This window comes from Emys orbicularis, chromosome 2 (genome assembly GCF_028017835.1).
Source record: "Emys orbicularis isolate rEmyOrb1 chromosome 2, rEmyOrb1.hap1, whole genome shotgun sequence".
In the NCBI taxonomy this organism is placed as follows: Eukaryota; Metazoa; Chordata; order Testudines; family Emydidae; genus Emys; species Emys orbicularis.
Window position 1 is genome coordinate 204,398,305 of NC_088684.1, and position 22,315 is coordinate 204,420,619.

General features: G+C 44.2%; 1 protein-coding gene across 1 annotated transcript in view; it reads left to right on the forward strand.

Annotated features, from left to right (window-relative positions):
- The window catches only part of ELMO1 (engulfment and cell motility 1), a 476,091-nt gene that overhangs the window by 222,847 nt on the left and 230,929 nt on the right, over nucleotides 1–22,315 (forward strand). The window contains exon 15 of the mRNA XM_065398227.1: nucleotides 2,257–2,361. Coding sequence (XP_065254299.1) covers nucleotides 2,257–2,361 — 105 coding nt within the window. The remainder of the gene's footprint in view (nucleotides 1–2,256; nucleotides 2,362–22,315) is intronic.

The following is a 22,315-nucleotide window of genomic DNA, read 5'->3' on the forward strand; positions in this document are numbered from 1 at the left end:
GGATGAGACTGAGGCCTGGTCTACACGGGGGGGACGGAGGGGGATCGATCTAAGATACGCAACTTCAGCTACGAGAATAGCGTAGCTGAAGTCGACGTATCTTAGATCGACTTAGAATTACTTACTTCGTGTCCTCGCGGCGCTGGATCGACGGCCGCGGCTCCCCTGTCAACTTTGCTTCCGCCTCTCGCACTGCTGGAGTTCAGCAGTCGATGGGAGAGCGATCGGGGGTCTATTTATCGCGTCTGCACTACACACGATAAATCGATCCCCAATAGATAGATCGCTACCCGCCGACCCGGCGGGTAGTGTAGACGTACCCTGAGTAAACACAGGGAGTCGTTTAGTGCAATAGGAATTCTGGGTCATTTCTGATCATAAATGCACTTTTAAAACCTCTTTCAGCTGGGTCGTGTACAATGGAAATGCTGTTTCTGAGTGACTGGGGACATTTCTGTATGTTAGAATGTTGGAAATGAAGGCCTGGTCTTCACCAGGAAATTAGGTTGGCATAACTACGTTACGCAGGATGTGAAAAATCTACAACCCTGAGTGATGCAGTTAAACCAGTTTAACCGCCAGAGTAGACTCAGGGATTTGGAGAACCTACACCAACAGAAGAACCCCACCAGCGAAGGTAACATCTTCACTTAAGTGCTACAGCAGCACAGATCATCATTTTAAGTACAGACAAGCCCAAAGACACTGAAAAGGAGGTCCTGAAGACACCGTGTGTAATGAAAAATAAGAATTTCAGATAGTTTTCTGCCCTTGGGGGAGGGATAGCTCAGTGGTTTGAGCATTGGCCTGCTAAACCCAGGGTTGTGAGTTCAATCCTTGAGGGGGCCACTTAGGGATCTGGGGCAAAAATCTGTCTGGGGATTGGTCCTGCTTTGAGCAGGGGGTTGGACTAGATGACCTCCTGAGGTCCCTGACATTCTATGATTCTATCCTTTGTGAGAAGCTTCAAAAAGTTACTTTTAAGAGCTGTGAAGTACTGTTGTCTAGAACTCTGCAAATGTTCACATTTACATAAGCCTTGAATTCCATGGAACTTATTTAAAACATACATTTCATATCTCCTTAATCAAAAGATTCACTAGCAAACCTGCACAGATTTGTGGTTTTGCGTCCAAAGCATGTGGAATTAAAGGTTTTTGCAGTTTTGTCTGGAAGTTGCCAAGTTTGACCTGGTTTCAACCGTGTTTTGCTGAGAGTTTTTGGATTCATTCAAACCCCAAGCACAAATTTGAAATTCAGACGTGCAGAAATTCAGAAACCTGAGAATATGCTTACAAGAACCCCTGCAAAGTGAAGCAGCTAAAATTTGCATAGCTTTCCTTGTGACCCTTTATGTGAGAAGGTTATGAGAGCCAACACAGTTAATCTATCTTAAGCATTACCTACTGAACTAAGTAACTTTCACTCATCTTCATTACATCTTTGATATAGTCCCATAGGTCAGTGGTTCTCAACCAGGGTCCGAGGCCCACAGGGGGGCCATGAGCAGGTTTTGGGGGCCACCAAACAGGGCCAGCATTAGACACACTGGGGCCCAGAGCAGAAAGCCGAAGCCCTGCCACATGGGGTTGAAGCCTGAGCCCTGCCTCCTGAGACTGAAAACGAAGCCTGAGCAATGTAACTTTGCGGGGGCTCCTGTGGCATGAGGCCCCCCCAGGCAATTGGCCTGCTTGCTAGCCCCTAACGCCAGCCCTGGCTTTTATATGCAGAAAACCCATTATTGTGACACAGGTGGACTGTGGAGTTTTTATAGCATGTTGGGTGGGCCTCAGAAAGAAAAAGGTTGAGAACCCCTGCCATAGGTATTGTATTGTTAGACATACCGGTATATGTCAGTATATACACATATGTATTTATCCACATATGTTTATTAAATGTAAGAAATAATGCTATGGGCCGGATTTTCAGAAGCACCTCGATCACTTAGGAGCACAAGTCCCATTGACTTTCTGTGGGATTTGTGCTCCTAAGTCATTTCTGCATTTGAAAAGTCAACCTTGTATAATTATAGAACTAAGTGATTAACATGCTAGGGATAATAACTGTCTTTAGACTGTGAGCTCTTCAGAACATGGACCATCTCCTTGGTCTGTATTTATGCAGTGCTCAGTACAGTGGGGTGCTGGTCCGTGTCTGGGGGTTCTAGGCAGTATGGTAATACAAATGAATAATAATAATGAGGTTGATGGCTTTTGTGAAGGTATTTATAATGTAAACCTTTTATCTTTTCCACAGAATCATGTAAACCCAGCAATGGATTTTACACAAACCCCTCCAGGAATGCTAGCCCTTGACAACATGCTGTACTTTGCCAAACACCACCAGGATGCATATATCCGGGTAAGGGTTCTTTCCCACTTCACACGTTTTAGTTTCACAGCTCACAGAGTTTATTTCATATTTTTAAATCATAATTCCAGGAAAACAGATGGGATCCTGACATCCCAAAGAGTAATTAACAACTGAACAGAAAGCCACAGGGCACAGAACACTACAGCTTTCTGTGAAAGCTTTGCGTGAATGCTCCAGTGTTGTATGTCTGATTCAAGTAGTATTAATGGCCTTTATGTTTTGTAGCATGACCTGCAAAGGAAGGGGGGAAATAAGTTTATGCCCTGTGTTATGTATGGAGTACAATCTGAAAGATTCTGTAAAAAATATGCAGATTTTCTTTTTCTTTTTTTTTCTCAAGAAGCAGAATTCTCTGTCCGGCTCCATTCCATTAACCCTGCCAAAAACTGACCTTATCTCCCCAGGTAAAGATTCCTTTAGTGTGTCTAATACGCCTTGTCAACTGACCTTATCAACACTGTCCTAGGGATTAAGGTACTTCTGCTAGGAAGCTATTGGAAATGATGTATTTCATTTGGACGCAGGGAGAGCCGGAGCATGATTCACTCTGCACACCCCACTCCTGCCCCCCAGTTCCTGCCCACTCCTCCTCCTACCTTAGTTATTCTAAAGACAGTTTGATAGCAATGAGTTATATGTTGTTTCCTTATGTATAGAGGCGTTTAACAGACAATAATCTCAGCATGTGAACATCCTGATCTTTATATTCCTGAAACTGAATATTTTGCCTTCTATAAGCCTATCTACTATACGTGAGTGGAGGATGAGAAAATCAATAAAGTGGAAGTCCAGAAAGTCATTAAATATTCCTGAGATAGTTGGCACAGCTAAATGGCACAATTGCAGAGAAGAAGAGACCTATTTAAAGAAGACTAAATACAAGAAGAAAAACAATAGGCATATATATCATTGTTAGTTTAAAAAAAAATTCCAAGAGGAATATGGTATGTGGAAAGCTCCATTTAAAAGTGAATTTTAAATGATATTCATTAACCTACAGCTTTGCATAAAACAGAATAATGCCAAAGCCTTGAGAGGTTTGCAAAGGGCATGCTGACATCTAGTCCAATGATGACCCATAAGCAGAATGTCACCATAATAAGAGACAATAAGATCTGCCCTTTAAAGACCTCTCTCTCTCTCTCAGCCCAGATCTAATGTGGCCATTAAAGAACACAGCAGTAACTTGGAGTGCAATGAATATTAAACTCTGTATAAAAAAAGAAATTGAAACATTATTACTTATTAGAAAGTAGGTTTTAAAAGAAACACAACTAAGAGACTATATGTTGAAATCTATTTTATTTTTAAAAGAGAATTAGGCAACCGACTCCCACTGAAATTCATAGCCGCCTTTGAAAATCTCAGCCCTAGAGTAGAATACTCTTTACTGGGGCACTCCAATGGACAGCCTATGATCCCAATTAAGAGAGTAGGCCATAATTTTTAAGCAACCTAAATAGACTTTAAAATTGGAGGGAAATTTTCTACTGAATATATATATAGTCACTACATTTCATTTATTTTTCTTATATTCATCTTTATTTTGCAAGTACTATATTAAGAATGGGATTTAGCATTTCACACATAATTAACCTCTATTTAAATATCACTTAACCCCTTCATGCTGGTTCAGCTTGTTTCCACTATGTAGAATTTTTGCTAAAATTGTCCCAAGTTTAGTCATTGCCATTCACCGAGCGATGTCTGTCCTTCCATCTATCTTCTTATACGGTCCCCATTATTAGGGTATCTGAGTGCCTACACATATAAATGAATTTATTCACACAACACCCCAGAAAGCTAGCACTTATTATCCTCATTTTATAGATGGGGAACTGAGGCACAGACCGATTTAAATGATTTTTCCCAAACTCACTCAGAGAGTCTGTAGCAGATCCAGGAATTGAACCCGGAACTTCTGAGTTCCATTCCAGTGCCTTAATCACAAGATCATCCTTCCAGTAGAGTACTCATCCCACCGAATTGCGTTGTTCCAGTGCACCATTTTAAGCAGCATACCTGAACAAATCTGAGATCAAAAGTTTGTAGTGCTCCCGGAGTGCTGCAACTCTGATCACAGGCAAACAAATCACTTTCATGTCTCTCATCTCCTTGCCACCGGAGCTGACAGACACTATAATATATCCCAGCAGGCCATGCTCCTCCTGTCCAGCTCCCTATTGGATCTGCCTACATGGCTCTCACTTGCCTCTGCTTCCTTCTCCTTTTGCATTCCTCACCCCACCTGCCCACCTTTACCCTGGTGTTACTTCCACTTGCCTCCTGTCCTCTGGTTCCCAGTATTTCTCCCTCTAAATCTCTGTTGTTCCCAACATTAATAATCTGGCCCCACTCCTGTCTTCCTGATTCCTTCCTTCCCATGAGAAGCAATTCTGTTTAAAATTAAATAGTATGTAATAAGTGGAGTGAGTGTGTGGGGAGAGCATCAGAGGAGAATGCTACAACCAACAGACAGTTAGAATAGAGAGATTTGCATAATCACTGTACATTTGTTCAGTCCATAGTTAACCACACATTATACAAACCTCTGTATTCTGATTAGTAATGGAGGGTAGCCTGTCAGAGTGCAGAGATTTGCATAATCGCTGTATGGTTCTTTCTCATCTCTACTGAAAATCTCTAGCTTCTATGCTCAGAATGTTCAAGCTTTTTCCTGCCCAAAGATGCCACCTCGCCTTCTCTCTGCCTTCAGCTAAAGCAGGAGAATTCCACAATTAACAAGTGTATTGCACTATAAACAGGTGTGCCACAGTGCCGACAAATAAGACAAAGTCCCTACCCTGTGGCGCTAGTCTTAGAGTATTTCTACAATGCAATTAAAAACCTGCAGCGAGCTTGGGCTGCAGGACTGTTTAATTGCAGTCTAGATGTCTAGGCTTGTGCTGGAGCCCAGGCTCTAGGACCCTGTGAGGTGGGAGGGTCCCAGAGCTTGGGCTGCAACCCGAGCCGGAACATCTACACCACAATTAAACAGCCCTGCAGCCTGAACCCCATCAGCCTGACTCAGGTGGCAGGAGCTAGCTGTGGGTGTCTATCTGCAGTGTAGACATACCCTTAGTTGCGACAAACTGCATGAGAGCTATGGACAAAGACCCTGGGTAAGGAAGGCAGGGCTGTACTGATAAGAACATGTGGCTGCTGAAGATGTTGATGCACACATCTTGAGGGTGAGTCTGGATTTCTTTTTCCAGTTACTTTCCTTCAGCCTTTCTTCATACCCTTAAGGCAGCTTATGTTGACCTAACTATGTAAGTGTCTACAATTAAATTTCACTCCCGCCAACGTAACTGTCCCCCTACATCTACTTAATAACTCCACCTCCATGAGTGGCGTAGAGTCAAAGTCAGTGTAGTTTGGTCGACACTGTGTCCATGCAGACACTGCATTGCTTATGTCGACTGTTACTGGCTTTTTAGGAACTATCCCACAATTCCCCACAGTGACAGTACAATCAATAGAAGCGGTCCTGGTGAGGATGTGCACCGCTGACACAAGGAGCAAAGTGTAGACACGCACAAGTGATGTAATTACTGTGTCAGTGCTATGCTGATGTAAATTAGATCAACTTAATTTTGTAGTGTAGACATGGCCTAAGAGGGAACAATTAAGATTTGTAGGCCTTGCAGAAGGTTTTGGTGTAGATACTTGAAGGAGATAAAAGGGTGGAGGCCTAGTGAACTGAATAAAAAAGGGCCTTCAAAGTTTAGGGGATTAGATTGCAGAAGGTGACAAGGCTATTAGAAGGAGATTGAGGGAGTGGTTAACTCTGTATCTTGAAAGAAGAAAGAAAACAGTGTTGTGGAAATTCTGAAATAGAAATAATTAAAAACAAATAAAGTTGAACAACCTTCTCCTCTTGCCTTTTGATTCCTTTCCTCCTTCCGCTCTCTCTTTCTGCTGGCTACAGTTCAGCAAAACACATCTCTCTAGAATAAATAGTTTGTTTACACAACTCTGTTTCTCCTCCACCCCAGGTCAGTTTTTCAACTGGTTGTGGGTTTTTCATTTGGACATTTATGTTAATTGTCATTGAATTTCACTGTCTGTTTACCGTTTAATGTGACTGGGGGTCTCTTGAGAAAAAGGTTGTTTAGTATAAAGAAAGCACAGTTGTCTCTAATTATATGGTTTCCTTGCTACCTTCTGGATTTTTTTTTTTTTAAACTTTGCTGCGGAATTATCATTTTTCCTTTTTTTTATTTATTTATTTTTTTAAACGAATGGCTTTGGTGATATCAGTGACTTCAGTAAAGTACACAGCAGTTTTTCATGCTCCACTTACAAAATCCATTGCAATTCTTAGATGCTCTGCTTTTAAAAGGTGCAGTCATGTAATATATGGTATTCACTGATGGAAGTAATACTGAATCTTTGAAAGAAATTAAAGAACTTTTAACATTCAAAAGGAAAAATTGGCAGTTTCCCAAGTTGCATAATTACAGGACAGTTCATAGTGTGTAATTAAAGTTAACAGTGAAGCAAATGATTGGAATAAAGCTTTGTGACAGATAATCTTTTTTTTGTTGTTGTTCTTATGGAGCAGACAAGTTCCTCCCTACCCTACCCAAACCACCTCAGCAGCAATTTCTAATAATTTTTTTAAAATAAAATTGTTACCATTTAAACATATACTATGCCGTACAGGGATTTTCCATTAGAATTACATTTTCCTATAACTACCTTGCAGTACTATAGAGCTGACACTTTCCTTAGTGTAAAAAGTGGCACCTGGAAAAGCCTTTTTTTGTGGTTATAATCTCTTGTACTTCCTCACTGCTTTGTCTGGGATCTGTTGAAATAGATATTTAATGGCCCACAGCTGGGCGGATATTACCAGTACCAGTGAGAGACTCGGGTACAGTATGCTTAATGCACGGTAATTTATTTGAGAAAGAATCACACAAGCAGGTAAGGTTACATAGCAAACATCTTCCCCCAATAAGCCTCAGCTCCCCAAGCATAAACCCCCAGTAACTATGTTGGCCTTACACAGTATCCTGATTGGCAAACAAAGCAGGTATATCTACCAATTCTAGATGGAGACTTTTTCTCTTCTCTTCTATCCCCTTTCAGGTACTTGGTCTGTCAAGGGCCCCCCGAAGCAGGGTATTGGTTACCCTGATGACCTCTGGTTCTAAAGTCCAACAAACGTCCCTCGAGGCGGGGTCTCGGTTACCCTGACGACTTCTGTCTCACAGTCTTGAACCTCTTTAGAGGTTAATTGGGAAACACTAGTTTAGCTAATTTACTGTGCTTAGCATATATACCCTTTTGTTCTCAAAGGAGTCTCATGTTCCAAAAATATGCTCTGTGGGCGTTTATTACTGGTATATTCTAATTAATATTTTGGAAGGAGGGGCTGTAGAACAGACCCAAACCAAAGCTCAATCAACATTTACCCTCTCATCAATCATTTGCTTAGGCCCTTAGCGTGATGTCATCCAGAAAGGGTCATTTTGACTCATGTCAGCTCGCACCAAGCCCACTGATCCCATGATTTTATGTCTTCTTTACTTTGTGAGCTGGTCCCCGTTGGCTGATATTCCAAAGTTCAATGTTGAAACATACAGGCAGCTCGAGCCGTTATTAACCATTCAAATGCAGTTTCAGCAATTCCAATAATTTTTCACATCATTCATCTAATGCTAAGAGAATTCTGCTTCCAGAATCCTCTAGCAAGTTCAGACGTACCAAGTCATACCAACTCATGTTTACCACATTCATTCACATCAGTCACAGCAATTCATAATAATTTGAAAATGATTAGGGGTCTGGAGCACATGACTTATAAGGAGAGGCTGAGGGAACTGGGATTGTTTAGTCTCCAGAAGAGAAGAATGAGGCGGGATTTGATAGCTGCTTTCAACTACCTGAGAGGGTGTTCCAAAGAGGATGGAGCTCGGCTGTTCTCAGTGGTGGCAGATGACAGAACAAGGAGCAATGGTCTCAAGTTGCAGTGGGGGAGGTCTAGGTTGGATATTAGGAAACACTATTTCACTAGGAGGGTGGTGAAGCACTGGAATGCGTTACCTAGGGAGGTGGTGGAGTCTCCTTCCTTGGAGGTTTTTAAGGCCCGGCTTGACAAAGCCCTGGCTGGGATGATTTAGTTGGGAATTGGTCCTGCTTTGAGCAGGGGGTTGGACTAGATGACCTCCTGAGGTCCCTTCCAACCCTGATATTCTATGATTCTATGAATTTGGCACCGGCCCAACAGGATCCATAGCGCAAGGCTGTTTTATTTGAAACCATGATTTTTTTTTACAAGATACAATTAGGAGTGAACTATACAGCTTTGTATCTGACTTACTTTGTTTATGTGTATTATACACCTCTACCCCGATATAACGCGACCTGATATAACACGAATTCGGATATAACGCGGTAAAGCAGCGCTCGGGGGCGGGGGGGGGGGGGGCGCTGCACGCTCCGGCAGATCAAAGCAAGTTCGATATAACGTGGTTTCACCTATAACACGGTAAGATTTTTTGGCTCCCGAGGACAGCGTTATATCAGGGTAGAGGTGTATTGATGTAATGAATGGAATGTCCATTTCATTAGTCTATCCCTGGAGACTAATGGAACCAGAATGGTTCTAGATGTTTATAGGGGATTGTAGTCTCCTGTATTTGTGAGCTAGTAGAATATGAAGATTGTTGTTGTTCATCACTGATACGTTGGGTTCTAAATGATTCCTTCCCATAGATCATCTTCACAGATCACCTTGGTATACTGATGACCTGCAACAGATGCAAACGTGGGAGGGAGGATAGAGTGTTACTGTTGGTCATTGTTCTCCCAAGCCAAGTCAAATGTGACATGTTGTGGCTGTTATGCAAGCAAAGAAGGGTTCTCATCTCTATGATTCTCATCTAGTGCTTCTGTTCTGGACGATGTACAGTTCGATGAATTCTTTGTATTTTTTCTTGGCTGTGTTCAGTCAGATTCTGATGCATCTTGCTGTTTCTCAGAGGTCAGATTGTGTCTGGTGGAGACAAATATAGCTCCATTGACCTTGAGTTTCAACTAGTTTTGCTAGTGATGGGACCTTAGTGTGGCTATTTGTGAGTTGGAACCATGTTTCTCGTGTTTAGTAAAATCAAATGGGGAGGTATTGAGTCCATTATTGTCTGAAATCATGAATGTGTCCTTAAGTAAAGGCAAAATACCAGGTAACTCTGGCATCACTAAATTTTCCAGTTTCTTATCAGATTTTTAGCCTATGTAGCGTATAAATACTGCACTGGTCAAATTAGCTGATGATCTCCAATTTGAGATGGACAAAGGAAAGCTGTCCACATTGATTCATTTAGGTCTCTTGCCATCCTTCGATGCCGTTGACCACAAGGTGGTATTGATTTGACTAGCAGCTCTGGCTGGAGAGACTCGCAGTTGACTGAGATCACAGTGGATTTCATTTACTGCCTTTTAGATATTCTGTGATGTTATTCTGTCTTGTTTTCAATAATATATGTCTTGTTCTCAGACTCTCATGATGGCTCATGTCTGAAAGTAAAATAAATATTGTAAATATCGTAATATTGTAAATGGCAACTTTTTCAAATTTGTCACATGGATCCATTTAAAGATGAAGGATGAGATTGTCATCTGTTGTAAATGGGCATGCCGCCATTGAAGTCACTGGACCTGTGCCAGTTCATAGCAGCTGAGGGTCTGACCACATGTGTATAATCAAAATGCTGCTGGGTGCACCTTCCTCCCTTGAGACTATCTGGTGATTATTATTACTTACTTTATTTGTGACCTCTTTACTGCTCTGCCAAGAGTAAAAAGCAGCAGAAGAGCAAGGGAACGTGCCTCATTTGTGGAATAGTTCAAATGCTCCAAATTCTCCAGGTTTTTTTTATTTCAGCTATCCCTCTGTATTAGAATTAACCTCAATGAGTTTTCTGTATCAGGGGTTCTCAGCCTTTTTTTTTCTGAGCCCCTCCATAATGTGCTATAAAAACTCCATGGCCCACCTGTGCCACAAAGCTGTTTTTCTGCATATAAAAGCCAGGTCTAGCATTAGGGGGTAGCAAGCAAGCAGGGCAATTGCCTGGGGCCCAACTAGTGTTGCTAACTTTCTAATCACACAAAATGGAACATCCCTGCCCTTCCCCTTTTCCGAGGCCCCGCTCCATCCCGCCCTCCCTCTGTTGCTCACTGTTGCACACCCTCACTCACTTTCACTGGGCTGGGGCAAGGGATTGGGGTGTGGAACAGGGTATGGGCTCTGGGCTGGGGGTGCAGACTCTGGGGTGGGGCTGGGGATGAGGGGTTTGGGGTCAAGGAGGGGGTTCTGGGCTGGGGCAGGGGGTTGGGGTGTGGAGGGGCATGTGAGGGCTCTGGCTGCGGGTGGGGCCAGGGATGAGGGGGTTGGGTGTAGGAGGGGGCTCTGGGCTGGGCCAGGGGTTCGGGGTGGGGGGGATGTGGGGTCCTGGAGGCATTTACCACAGCTCCGAGGAAGCAGACGCCAGGTCCCTGCAGCCTCTAGGCGCATGGGTGGCCAGGCGGCTCTGCGTGGTGTGTGCTGCATTTGCGCCCACAAGTGCCACCCCTTGCAGCTCCTATTGGTCGCAGTTCCTGGCCAATGGGAGTTGCCAAGCTGGTATTTGGGGTGGTACTTAGGACCTGCAGGGACCTGGCAGCCACTTCCAGGAATTGCATGGAGCCCTGGGCCCCCACTGTGCCACTGACAGGACTTTTAACGACCCCTTTTAGAGTCCGTTTTCGACCGGGCGTTCCGGATGCCTGGCAACTCTAGGCCCCACACCACGGGGGACCCCATGAAGCTAAGCTGCTCTGGCTTCAGCTTGGGGCCCAGGTGATGGGCGATGGGGCTTTGGCTTTCTGCCCTGGGCCCCAGTGAGTCTAATGCCAGCCCTGCTTGGCAGACCCCCTGAAACCTGCTCGCTGCCCCCAGTGGGCCTCGGACCCCTGGTTGAGAACTGTTGTTCTATATGTTAGTTCACAGGGCCCATCTGACCATGTCTCAGAGAATTGCTGGCCAGTCACCATTGGTAGTTTACTACTGACCAGGTGGGAGAGCAATAGCGCAAACTGTTAGTCAATAGGATTATGTCCGGTAATCCAAAGGAGTAATATACTGCTATGACCTTATTTATGTATACAGGTATACACTTTACTGGCAGGCTGTTTCTTCAGCTATTACTTTTATTTTTTCATCTTTGAGCCTTCAAAAATTTTGGGGGAGGAGGAGGTGTCATTTCTGAGCCACAAAGATGCAGATGAACATTGCTGGCATTCTGTGAAGATCATTCATAACTTTAATGGGTTGAGTCACAGTCAGACTGTGTACTGTGTATTTTATAACCCATACATTTGTTGTATAGGAGGCTTCCTACACATCCTTCCACCAATTCACAAAAGTCTCCTTGTGCCTACTCATTACATCCTGATCAGAATGAGTTGTCCACCATATAATTTGAGCATTTTTGAAGTAAAATTCAATTTGATTCCTGTAATCCTTCCCCCCCCCCCCAAAATGAGTGGAAAGGGATATAATTTATTTCCATTTTGTTAAAGCTGATAAGAAAAGTGAGCTTTGTTGCATTTGTTTTTCTAATATATACAGCCTATTACCCAGGTCATTGGTTCCAAACCTTTTTTATATTATTGCCTTCTCTCCTATTATTTTCTTTCTCCATTTTTTTTGCCTGTTCTCTCTCTCTCCCCCATTCCTTGTCTTTATTTTAATTTCTGTTCCTTTTTGTTTCTTACTCTTTTTTCTGTTCTTTCACCCTTCTGACTCTTTTCACATCTTACACTCCTCCCCCTCAGTTGCTCTGTTTCCCCTCGTTGTTCCCTCACTTACCAGAAGGCTACATATTTCTGAGGGTTGGGAACAGCCATTTGTGTCTGCAGGATTGAGTTGAGTTCTGTGGGAGCTGAGAACAGCTTGGGCTGATGGGCTGCTAATTAAACTTGTGGCCCAATACATGGGAGCTGCCAGCTAAATTGGGTCGTGGTCCAAAGCTCACTGAAGATGATGGGAGTATTTGGATCAGGTCTTTGGGGTGCCATAATGGTAGCATGGAAAGAAGATGGGTGGCTTTTGGGGGGCCACTTGCTATTGTTTCTGCAGAGTTTTGCGATGTGTATGTGTTGCATATGGGGTCGTGTAACTTTTATCACTCACTCTAATCCTGTCCTCCGCCCTGTGCACCATCTTATCCCTCTGAGCTAGTTTGGTGCTATCTAGCAGCCCACCCAACAGGTGTGAAACACTGATTTAGGCCAGCAGTTCTCAAACTTCATTGCACCATGACCCCATTCTGACAACAAAAATTATGACATGACCCTGGGTGGGGGGGAGGGGTGCGTGTGGGGCCAGAGTTGGAGCCCTGTTGCCCCAGGCAGATGGGAGTGGGGGCCCTTGACTGAAGCCTCGGGTTTCGGCTTTGGCCTGGGCAGCAGGGCTCAGGCTTTGGCTTCAGCCCTGGGCCCCAGTGAGTCTAACGCTGGCCCTGTCAACCCCATTAAAATGGGGTCATGACCCACTTTGGGGTCCTTACCCACAGTTTGAGAAGCGCTGATAGACATTTCTAATGCCCTTATCACAGCAATGGAGTGCAGGGGCTTGGAGTGTGGGAGGGGGCTGAGGCAGGGGGTTGGGGTGTGGGTGGGGGTACAGGCTCTGGGCTGGGGCTGCAGGCTCTGTGGTGGGATTGGGGATGAGGAGTTTGGGGTGCAGGAGGTGGTTCCAGCCTGGGACCAAGGGATTTGGAGTGCAGGAGGGGGCTCAGGTCTGGGGCAGGGGTTTGGGGTGCGGGAGGGGGTGAAGGCTCTGGCTGGGGTGCAGGCTCTGGGGCTCTGGGCTGTGGCAGAGGGGTTCAGGATGCAGGAGGGATCTCCAGGCTGGGGCAGGGGATTGGGGTGCTGGGGGTGAGGCTTCCAGCTGGGGGTGTTGTTTCTGGGGTGGGGCAGGGGATGAAGGGTTTGGGGTGCAGGAGGGGGCTCTGGGTTGGGAAAGGGGGTTAGGGTGTGGGAGGGGGTGTGGGGTGCAGGCTCTGGGAGGGAGTTTTCGTGCAAGAGGGGGCTCAGGGCTGAGGCAGGGGGTTGGGTTTCAGGTGGGGGTGTGGGCTCAGGCTCAGGGCTGGGGTAGGGGGTTGGGGTGTGGGAAGGGATGCAGGGTGCAGGCTGTGGGAGGGAGTTTGGGTGTGGGAGGGGGCTCTGGGCTGGGGCAGGGAGTTGGGGTGCAGGAGCGGGTGCAGGCTCTGGGTGGCACTTACCTCAGGCAGCTCCTGGGAAGCTCCCGGCACGTCTGGCTCCTAGGCAGAAGGGCAGCCAGAGGGCTCTGCATGGTGCCCAGTCTGCAGGTGTCATGCTCGGGGTAAGGGCAGCATGCGGAGCCCCCGTGGCTGCCCCTACGCCTAGGAGCCGAACATGCTGGCAGCTTCCCAGGAGCCACACGGAGCCAGGTAGGGAGCCTGCCCATGCTGCCAACCGGATTTTTAACTGCCCAGTCAATGGTGCTGACTGGAGCTACCGGGGTCCCTTTTCGACTGGGCATTCCGGTCAAAAACTGGACATCTGGCAACCCTATCTTCAACACTGGTGGAAGGAGGAAACTCTGGCTCCAGCTATTGTTTCAATGGCTCCAGGGGGAAAGAGAAGACACTGCATGGCGTTGCAAAGGCCCTCCTCCAACCACCAGTACCCTCAGTGCCTGCAGGAAGTGAAGAGAGGCGCTGATCCTATTTTTCAAGGTGACGTGGTGGTTGGACCTCCTGTTTATTGTGAAACTTTTCTTAGAGTGACTTGGTTTGGTTGGAGAGAAAAATTCCTGCTTCACTACAAAAGGAATTTACTGTTCATGTACATTTGGCAGGAATAATGTGAAGGCAGCATCAAAGGCTCTGAAATTGTACTGCATGCCATTCTGTTGGCAGAAAGCAGAAAGGTTCTTTCAGTCTGGAATCATTCACTGTACAGCACTGTCCATGTGGAACAATTACAGGTACATCCCAGATTAGCATCTAATATTGCAGTATTCGATTTTATCATACTGCGTATCCATTGCTCAATACTAAACAATATGACGAAATTCATAATTTTCAGGCGCCAAACTAAACATTCCATACAAAACACAAGTATGGAGAAAACCCCCACTAAGTTACTAAGGTTGCAAGGTCAAGCACTCAAAAAGAAGGAAATACCAGATTTAAGGTATTCAAATATGATCAACTTTAATTTGGACCCCTGGTGCGTGTGCATTATGGTACAGTCTTCAGTTACATGATCACATATTATTTTTTCCACAGGACTGCTTCACATTGTCTCACGGCTGCTTAACCATATTGGTGGTCCATGCCTTCCGTTTGACAGCTCTTCCTGTGAGCAGCAGACTACAGGACATCCCTCACACAACACCTCAGTTATCCACTTGGATATTCTGCACCCAACTTCCCTATGTGGTGATCCATCACAGACTTACCACCAATGGCACTTAACTTGGTCCAGTAGTTTAACCTTAGCTTCCTTTCATTAAAGGCAAGATTTTTCAGCTGAGTTCCTTATATCAGAGAGATTATTTCCCGGAGGGCTGATCAGACTTTCTCTGTTCCTGCCATTTGAATAAGAGGTCCCAACTCCCCTGGCCTACCACTCTAAGCTTCTCCTTCCCTGGATGATAGATGGTGATCCAAATCCCTTTCCCTGGGAGTAGTAAGGTTTTTGTTTTGTCCTGCAAAGCTGTAGTTGTTCCACATGAATACACAGTAGAAGGCTGGAGAAGAAAGATGTGGGGCTGAGGAATGGGGAGGCGAAAGGAGCAACATGGGAAGGTGGAAGGAAAACAAATAGATAACAGAGGTAGAAGGAGAGGTTACAGAGGCAACACAAGAGGAAGGAGGTTAGAAGGACAGTGGGGTGTAAGTAAAGGAAAATGATGACAAAAGCTTTGGGAGAAAAGGCAGAGTGGAGAAAGGGAAAGACAGAAACCCTATCTTCCCACAATAGGGCCTCTTATCCAGCACAAGCAGGAAAAGCTACTTCCAGACAAGGCAATTAAGGCATGTGGACATGACAGGAATGATAGAGAAGTTCATTGTACATAACTAATGGTAAGAAAATGCAAAGGAGCGAAAAGATGGAATGTCATGTTTCTTTTAGCGTTCAAATATAGTAACTCCTCACTTAAAGTCATCCTGGTTAACGTTGTTTCCTTGTTATGTTGCTGATCAATTAGAGAACATGCTTGTTTAAAGTTGCGCAATGCTCCCTTATAACGTCATTTGGCAGCCGCCTGCTTTGTCCATTGCTTGCAGGAAGAGCTGCCCGTTGGAGCTAGCTGGGGGGGGGGGGGGGCTTGGAACCAGGGTGGACTGGCAGCCCCCCTATCAGCGCTCCCCGCTCCCCTAAGTTCCCTGTGTGGCAGCCGCCCAGCAGGCTATCAATTGCCTGCAGTTCAGCTGTCCCTCCCCCCACTGCCATGTGCTGCTCCTGCCCTCTGCCTTGGAGCTGCTCTCCAGAGCCTCCTTCTTGCTTTCCGGGTAGGGGAGAGGGGGGAGAAGAGGGGGTCTAATGTCAGGGTGTCCCCCTCCCCCCACTCCTGCACCCTGCTTACCCCATTTCCATAGAGCAGTGCGGGGACAAGACAGGGCTCAGGACAGAGGGAGCTTGCTGGCAGGAGCTGCTGTCTCAACTTGCTGATCTATTTTAAAAGGCAGTGTACTTAGAGTGGGGTCAGCAGTACTTAAAGGGGCAATGTGCATCTCTCTCTCTCACACGGTGTGTGTCTCTGTCTCTGTCTGCCATGCCGTCTCCCCTCCCTCCATTCGTGCTGCCTTGTAGAGTGTGAGGCTACATTAACAACATGTTAACCCTTGAGGGCTCAGCCAATTGCTAGTTCATCATTTAGCAGTAAGGCATTCCCTGGAAAATATCCCACCCTCTGACTTCACCACCTCAACCAAGCTTCACAATCATCATCGTTGTGTACCAGTATTAAATTGTTTGTTTAAAACTTATACTGTGTGTGTGTGTGTGTATGTATATAATATAGTCTTTTGTCTGGTGAAAAAAATTTCCCTGGAATCTAACCCCGCCCCTATTTACATTCATTCTTATGGGGAAATTGGATTCGCTTAGTATTGTTTCGCTTAAAGTCGCATTTTTCAGGAACATAACTGCAACGTTAAATGAGGAGTTACTGTACTTCCAGATTGCTTCTATGGGATCTGGTGAGGGTTATTACCTTAGCCAACATTTCCTTTTGATGTTTGCCTGTCACAAACTGCAAGAAAAGTAGGGCTTAGCTATATTATTGTACAAGTGTAGAGAAATATTCATTGTTAATAGTGCCATGATGCCTGTCAAAGCATCTACATTGGGATTTATTATATTACTGTAGCTGTACTGGAACTTGTAGTCCTTCACTCTGTATCTCATTCCCAGTCATAATGAATCTCTGTGGTATTAGCAAACTTATAGCTCAGTGCAGGAATCTAAGAAATATCACCAACAATTGCTCTGGAGCAATATTCTTTGAGCCAATGTCATCCTTAATGTGTGGACTAGGGGACTGGCTAAATTTATTTCTTAACATTGAAGGAAAATATTTTGCTGCCAATTTCTTCCTTCTGTATTTTGATGGCGGAAATCATGAAGGCAGTCTTTATAATTTTGTTCTCAGTTACTAATAAAAAGTCAATTGAAAACATATAAACTGCTTGCCTTGTCTAGGTCAACGTTATGTTATGATCAAATATGAAAAATATTTCTCTGTCCAATACTGAGGGACCACATCATGATATTCTATCCTGTGGCATGATATTCAATGAAGGATCACCAAGGAATAATGTAAAGTTTCCAGCAACAGTTATTAAGTAAAATTTTTGTTTCCTGTTTGTTGCTGGAAACTTTACATTATACCTCTGTAATTCTGGCATGAGACTTGAATTTTTGCTATGTTATCCTCTGTAGTTGGGTGAGTGGCTGTTGGATGTCTAGCATTCTTGTTTACTGGAGAAGCATCCTGTCTCCCTCCAAGACAACTGCTGGATAAATGTCTGTCATTTCCAGCTTTGACCCCGTGGAAAGAAGCATTATTTAAACAATCATTTTAGTTGACTTTGCTGTCTAAGTTTATCTGTAAGTGTAGACGAGGTCAAACCCTGGTCAGCACCAGGTCAGCTATATCGATTGCTGACAATTGATGACTGAAATGGTATCATTTCCGAATGTAAACAAAGGCCTTCGTTTCTCTCTCTGAAACACAGTATTTGGAAACTTTCCCCTCCATCCCACAGTAAAGATTGAAATTTGGGGGGGGGAGCAGTATTTGCTGTGGCACAAATGAAATAACTTTGAAAAATACATTATAAAAGAGTAAGACAAACATTTGCAGCAACAATATTCTCCAATTCCTGCCCCTTAATTAGCTATAGAATATTACAGGTGGGAATGCTTAAAAAAAAGAAAAAGGGTAAATAACATTTACTTTCTTAAAAATTGTCTCCTCTTGCCCTTTCACATTTATTTAACCCATTCTTACTTTCTTATTTTTCAGTAACATATTCAACTTGTTCCTCTTAGGATTTATTTTGTCTTCCTTTCTAGCTTTACTCTCTTCTGTATTCCACTCTGCATAGCTATACTTTCCCCCTTTTACTTTATTTGTTGTTTCTTTGTAGTTCTCTTTTCTTTCCTCTGAGCGTTCCCTAGTCTCTTCTCTCATATTGTTTCTTCTGCTTGCTCTCCCCTGTAGTTTTTCTTCTTTTTCCTTGGCCTCTTTCCCTTTATATCTTTTTACCTTTTCCTCCACCCTGGATCCTTTTTAATACGTGAGCACTGCACGTAGCTGTTGTCTTAACTTTCCTCACAGTGCCTCAGTGTAGGGGTGGTGGTCTCAGAACAATAGCTGATCTCATTTCCCAGTTATGGTTTAAATACTTAAAACAGTGGTGGGTTAGGTTTGGAGTTCCAGCCTGTGCTCTAAATTTCCTAACTTGTGTTTTGTTAAACCAGATAATGTTTTACTAAATATCTCTGTAGTAATTATGAGGCTGTAAACAAATTCAGTCTCCTTGGAGCAGTTAAAAGACTTGTCAGAAAACTACCTGGGTCCGGAGAAAATTTTTCAGAACTTTACTGAAATGTTCTTATACAAGAAAAGATGAAGCCATTATGTGTATACCGTACAGTGTTACCATAATGGGGGGCTGGCAATAGAAGGAAATGATGGAGAGAACTGATTGAGCAGTATGCAGCACTCCCACAATTTGAAGTAGGGATTGTCTTTTCGTTAAATGTGTATACAGCACCTAGAATTGTGGAGGACCAAATCCTTGATTGGGGCCTCTAGGTGCTATCACAATGCAAATAATAAACATCAGAAAACACTGAGGGAGGTAGTACCATACCAGGAAAGGAGAGAGCGGCCAGGTAGTTCACGGCTGAGATGAAGCCAAGAGGAGTTACATCTTAACTGTGGATTCCCATTTGAATAAGGATTATGTGGGTTTGGTGACACCTTGGCTGTTAATTTTTCTTAGAGGAACAAATAAACCGATAGAATCATGCATCAAGCTAAGTTATAAAATCTAATACAAAGGTGGATGAGTATTTTTGGTCTAGATCTGTATATTACTTCCTAGATATGTTTCTCTCCCTGCTAGTGTTTTTGAGCAACTTGCTAAAGAAACCTGTTTGCCCGCTGACTATTTCTGTCCCCTTCACAACCAGAGAGCTTAGGGAAACAAAGATAAAACAAAGATACTGCCTTTGTCAGCAGTATTTTATTAACGTTTTATTTTGCATCAGGATATGGTATTCCTAAATTATGAAAAGTGTATTACAGATATACTAATGAATGTTTTAAATCTATTGCCAAGATTAGGAATTATTTCTCCTGGGTTGTTTATAAAAGCTGTTTTTTACGGTAGTTGTGGCTTATTAAAGATCAGTATCTGTAACTGTAGAATGTACATCCACATATTTAACTGCAGCTATGCCTTTTCCATTTTCCTTGCTTGCAGAATTCTTACTATGTGTCATGTCTTCTTTGTTCTGCACAGAAAATGTGAAAATATGGATGCTTGAATGGAAGGAGAAAGAGGAGCATTCTGAAGCTGTTTTACATATTGATTACTCAAATTGCCATTTAATTTGGTGCATAGTAGTACACAGTGCCTCAACTATTTCTCAGCCATTCTTATTGCTTGCAGTAATTCTGCTTTAACATTATATGAAGATACAGTTTTACCATTAAATATTTATGTACTCATGAAATGTTAACACATTGGGTTAATGTGAAATTCAACAAAATGTGTTTGCCAGAAGCAGTGATATTGCTAAAACTAGTGCCTTTTTCCCCTCCACTTTCATTTTTCTCTCTGCATTGATTTTATTACCCACTTTCCTTAGCTGTATCTAAATCTGTGTCAAAACAGCCCCTCGCTCCAGTATGCAGATTTTCTTTTTTATTATGAGAGAGAAAAATAAAACAAATGATTTCAATAATGTGAAATGAAGCATTGCATTTGGCTTGTATCATTCTATCCTATCTCCAGCACTTGGGTCTGGTAGCAGCACGGGCGGTTCCAGGCACCAGCGCACCAAGCGCGTGCCTGGGGCGGCAAGCCGTGGGGGGCGGCCTGCCGGTCGCCGTGAGGGTGGCAGTCAGGCTGCCTTCGGCGGCATGCCTGCGAGAGGTCCGCCGGTCCCGTGGCTTCAGCGGCAATTCAGAGGCGGGTACGCCGAAGGCGCGGGACCAGCGGACCTCCCGCTGGCATGCCGCCAAATCCACATTACCAGCGGACCTCCTGCAGGTGTGCCGCCGAAGGCTACCTCGCTGCCGTGCTTGGGGCGGCAAAATACAGAGAGCCACCCCTGGATAGCAGATCACTTTTTCCTATGAGAAGGGCTCTAAAACAGGATGACTAATCCAGAATGCATAGTGGAGAGATGTTCACTTGTTCCTGAAGGGTGGCTGCAGGAATGTAAAACAAAAATTGTAGAGGTGTTTCTTTGATTTGGTACAGCTGTTATTCAGGTATTGCACTGAACAATTAGGTACGGTTTCATCCTAAACTTCTGGCAGAAAAAAGAACTCCTCTAGCAGAGCATTGAATTACTCAGAGGCCAAGAGACTACCTGCCTTTCTCCTCATGTACCATTGATGCTGTTCGAGATCAGTTAGGGCACATCAGCTAAGAGACTAAATATCTGGAGGCAGGTGGCAGGACATACTGGTGATTCTTTAACCCATCTATTAAATACCACCTTTGTGGAAGAGTCCTATAGGATTTAATAGGGATAAAACCATTATGATTCAGTAGGAATTGTTGTAAGAACCTATAGAATGAAATCTTTTCTGTAGGGTGTGGGTTGATTGGTTTTAAGCGATCATATAGATTTCTATGGCAGGGGTTATTATTCTCTATCAAATTCTACAGCATTTGGGTGTTTTTGTTTTGTTTTTAACTCATCGCCGTATAAAACATTTTCTGTTACATTCCATAAGACTTTCCAATAAGGGCAAGGTGATAGGTGCTTCAGAAATACCTAAGATAGCAAGGTGAAATCCTGGTTCCATTCAGGTCAATGGAACTTTTATCATTAACTTTAATGGGGCCAAGATTTCATCCCTTGAGAGTTGAATGTGTTTCCCTCCACTTGTCTGACAAAGCCCGAGTCCGTTGATCTTTGGAGGACAGTTCAGAACCCATTTTCCCCTCTCTTCCTGTGGGAAGGTTTCTGAGGTGAAGGGATTGCTTTTGTATTTAATTTTTTGTGGAATGTCTTTTCCCGGTTAATATAAATTGATTGATTTGAGACTTGCTGATTAGGCACATCTTATTGCAGAGGCTCTCCGCAGTTAAGGTTGCATTCTGAAATGTCCTTAAAATGGAGCATAACTCCCCCCCCCCCCCCCCCCGTGTATATGGTAGACTTTTGTTGTTCTTCAAGTGATGGTCCCTACTGTATTCCACTGAGGGTTTATGCATGTACGCCATGCATCTGGAGGCAGAGAATTTGAAAGTAGTAGTGTCTGTTGGTCCGTGCATGCGCCCTTGCTTCAGCTCATGGTTTCGTCTGAGGTGATAATGGGCAGGGCAGTCCAATTGCGTCTCCTATTCCTTCTCACCATTGCATGGTGTTCAATGAGGTAGTGTGGAGAAATGGTTGTTGGAAGCTTGGTATTATACCCTATACATTACATCTGATGGTGCCATGTAAGGGATGAGTTACGGTTGTGGTCTATGGTGTATGTTTTTTGTGATAGTGGTAAGGTATGTGTCTATTGATAGAAGTTGTGTTCTGTGAGGTGGCTTAACTTTTCAATTCTTGCTTTTGTGATTCTGTTATGTGTCTGGCAGCCTTAACTGCTTTACAATGATTTTTTTTTAAATGTACAAATAAATATTGTTTCTAAGATTTATTTCTTAATTAGCTGTTTTAACAGTGATCAATACTGACCCCATTCTTGGTCCTCCACCTCAAAATCCCCAGTTGTTCCATGTCTGAAAAATAAGATAGTGTTATGTTTGTTATTTTGTCCTAAACTTCCGCCTTTCAGTCTTTTTAAAAGTATGGATTTGGTTTGCCTCGCAGCTATGGGATTAAGCCATTTTGAATTCTCCTATGCCATCTTAAAAAAAGGTTTTCTAGGTAAGGGTACGGTTAGGGCCGGCTCCAGGGTTTTGGCCGCCCCAAGCAGCCCCCCTCCCTCCCCCCCCCCCCCCCCCAAAAGCCGCGATCGCTATCTGCGGCGGCAATTCAGCGGGAGGTCCTTCGCTCTGAGCCGGAGTGAGGGACCGTCCGCCGAATTGCCGCCGAACAGCTGGACGTGCCGCCCCCCTCCGGAGTGGCCGCCCCAAGCACCTGCTTGACAAGCTGGTGCCTGGAGCCAGCCCTGGGTACGGTGGGGAAGCAAGCTGGAAGAAAGAAATCT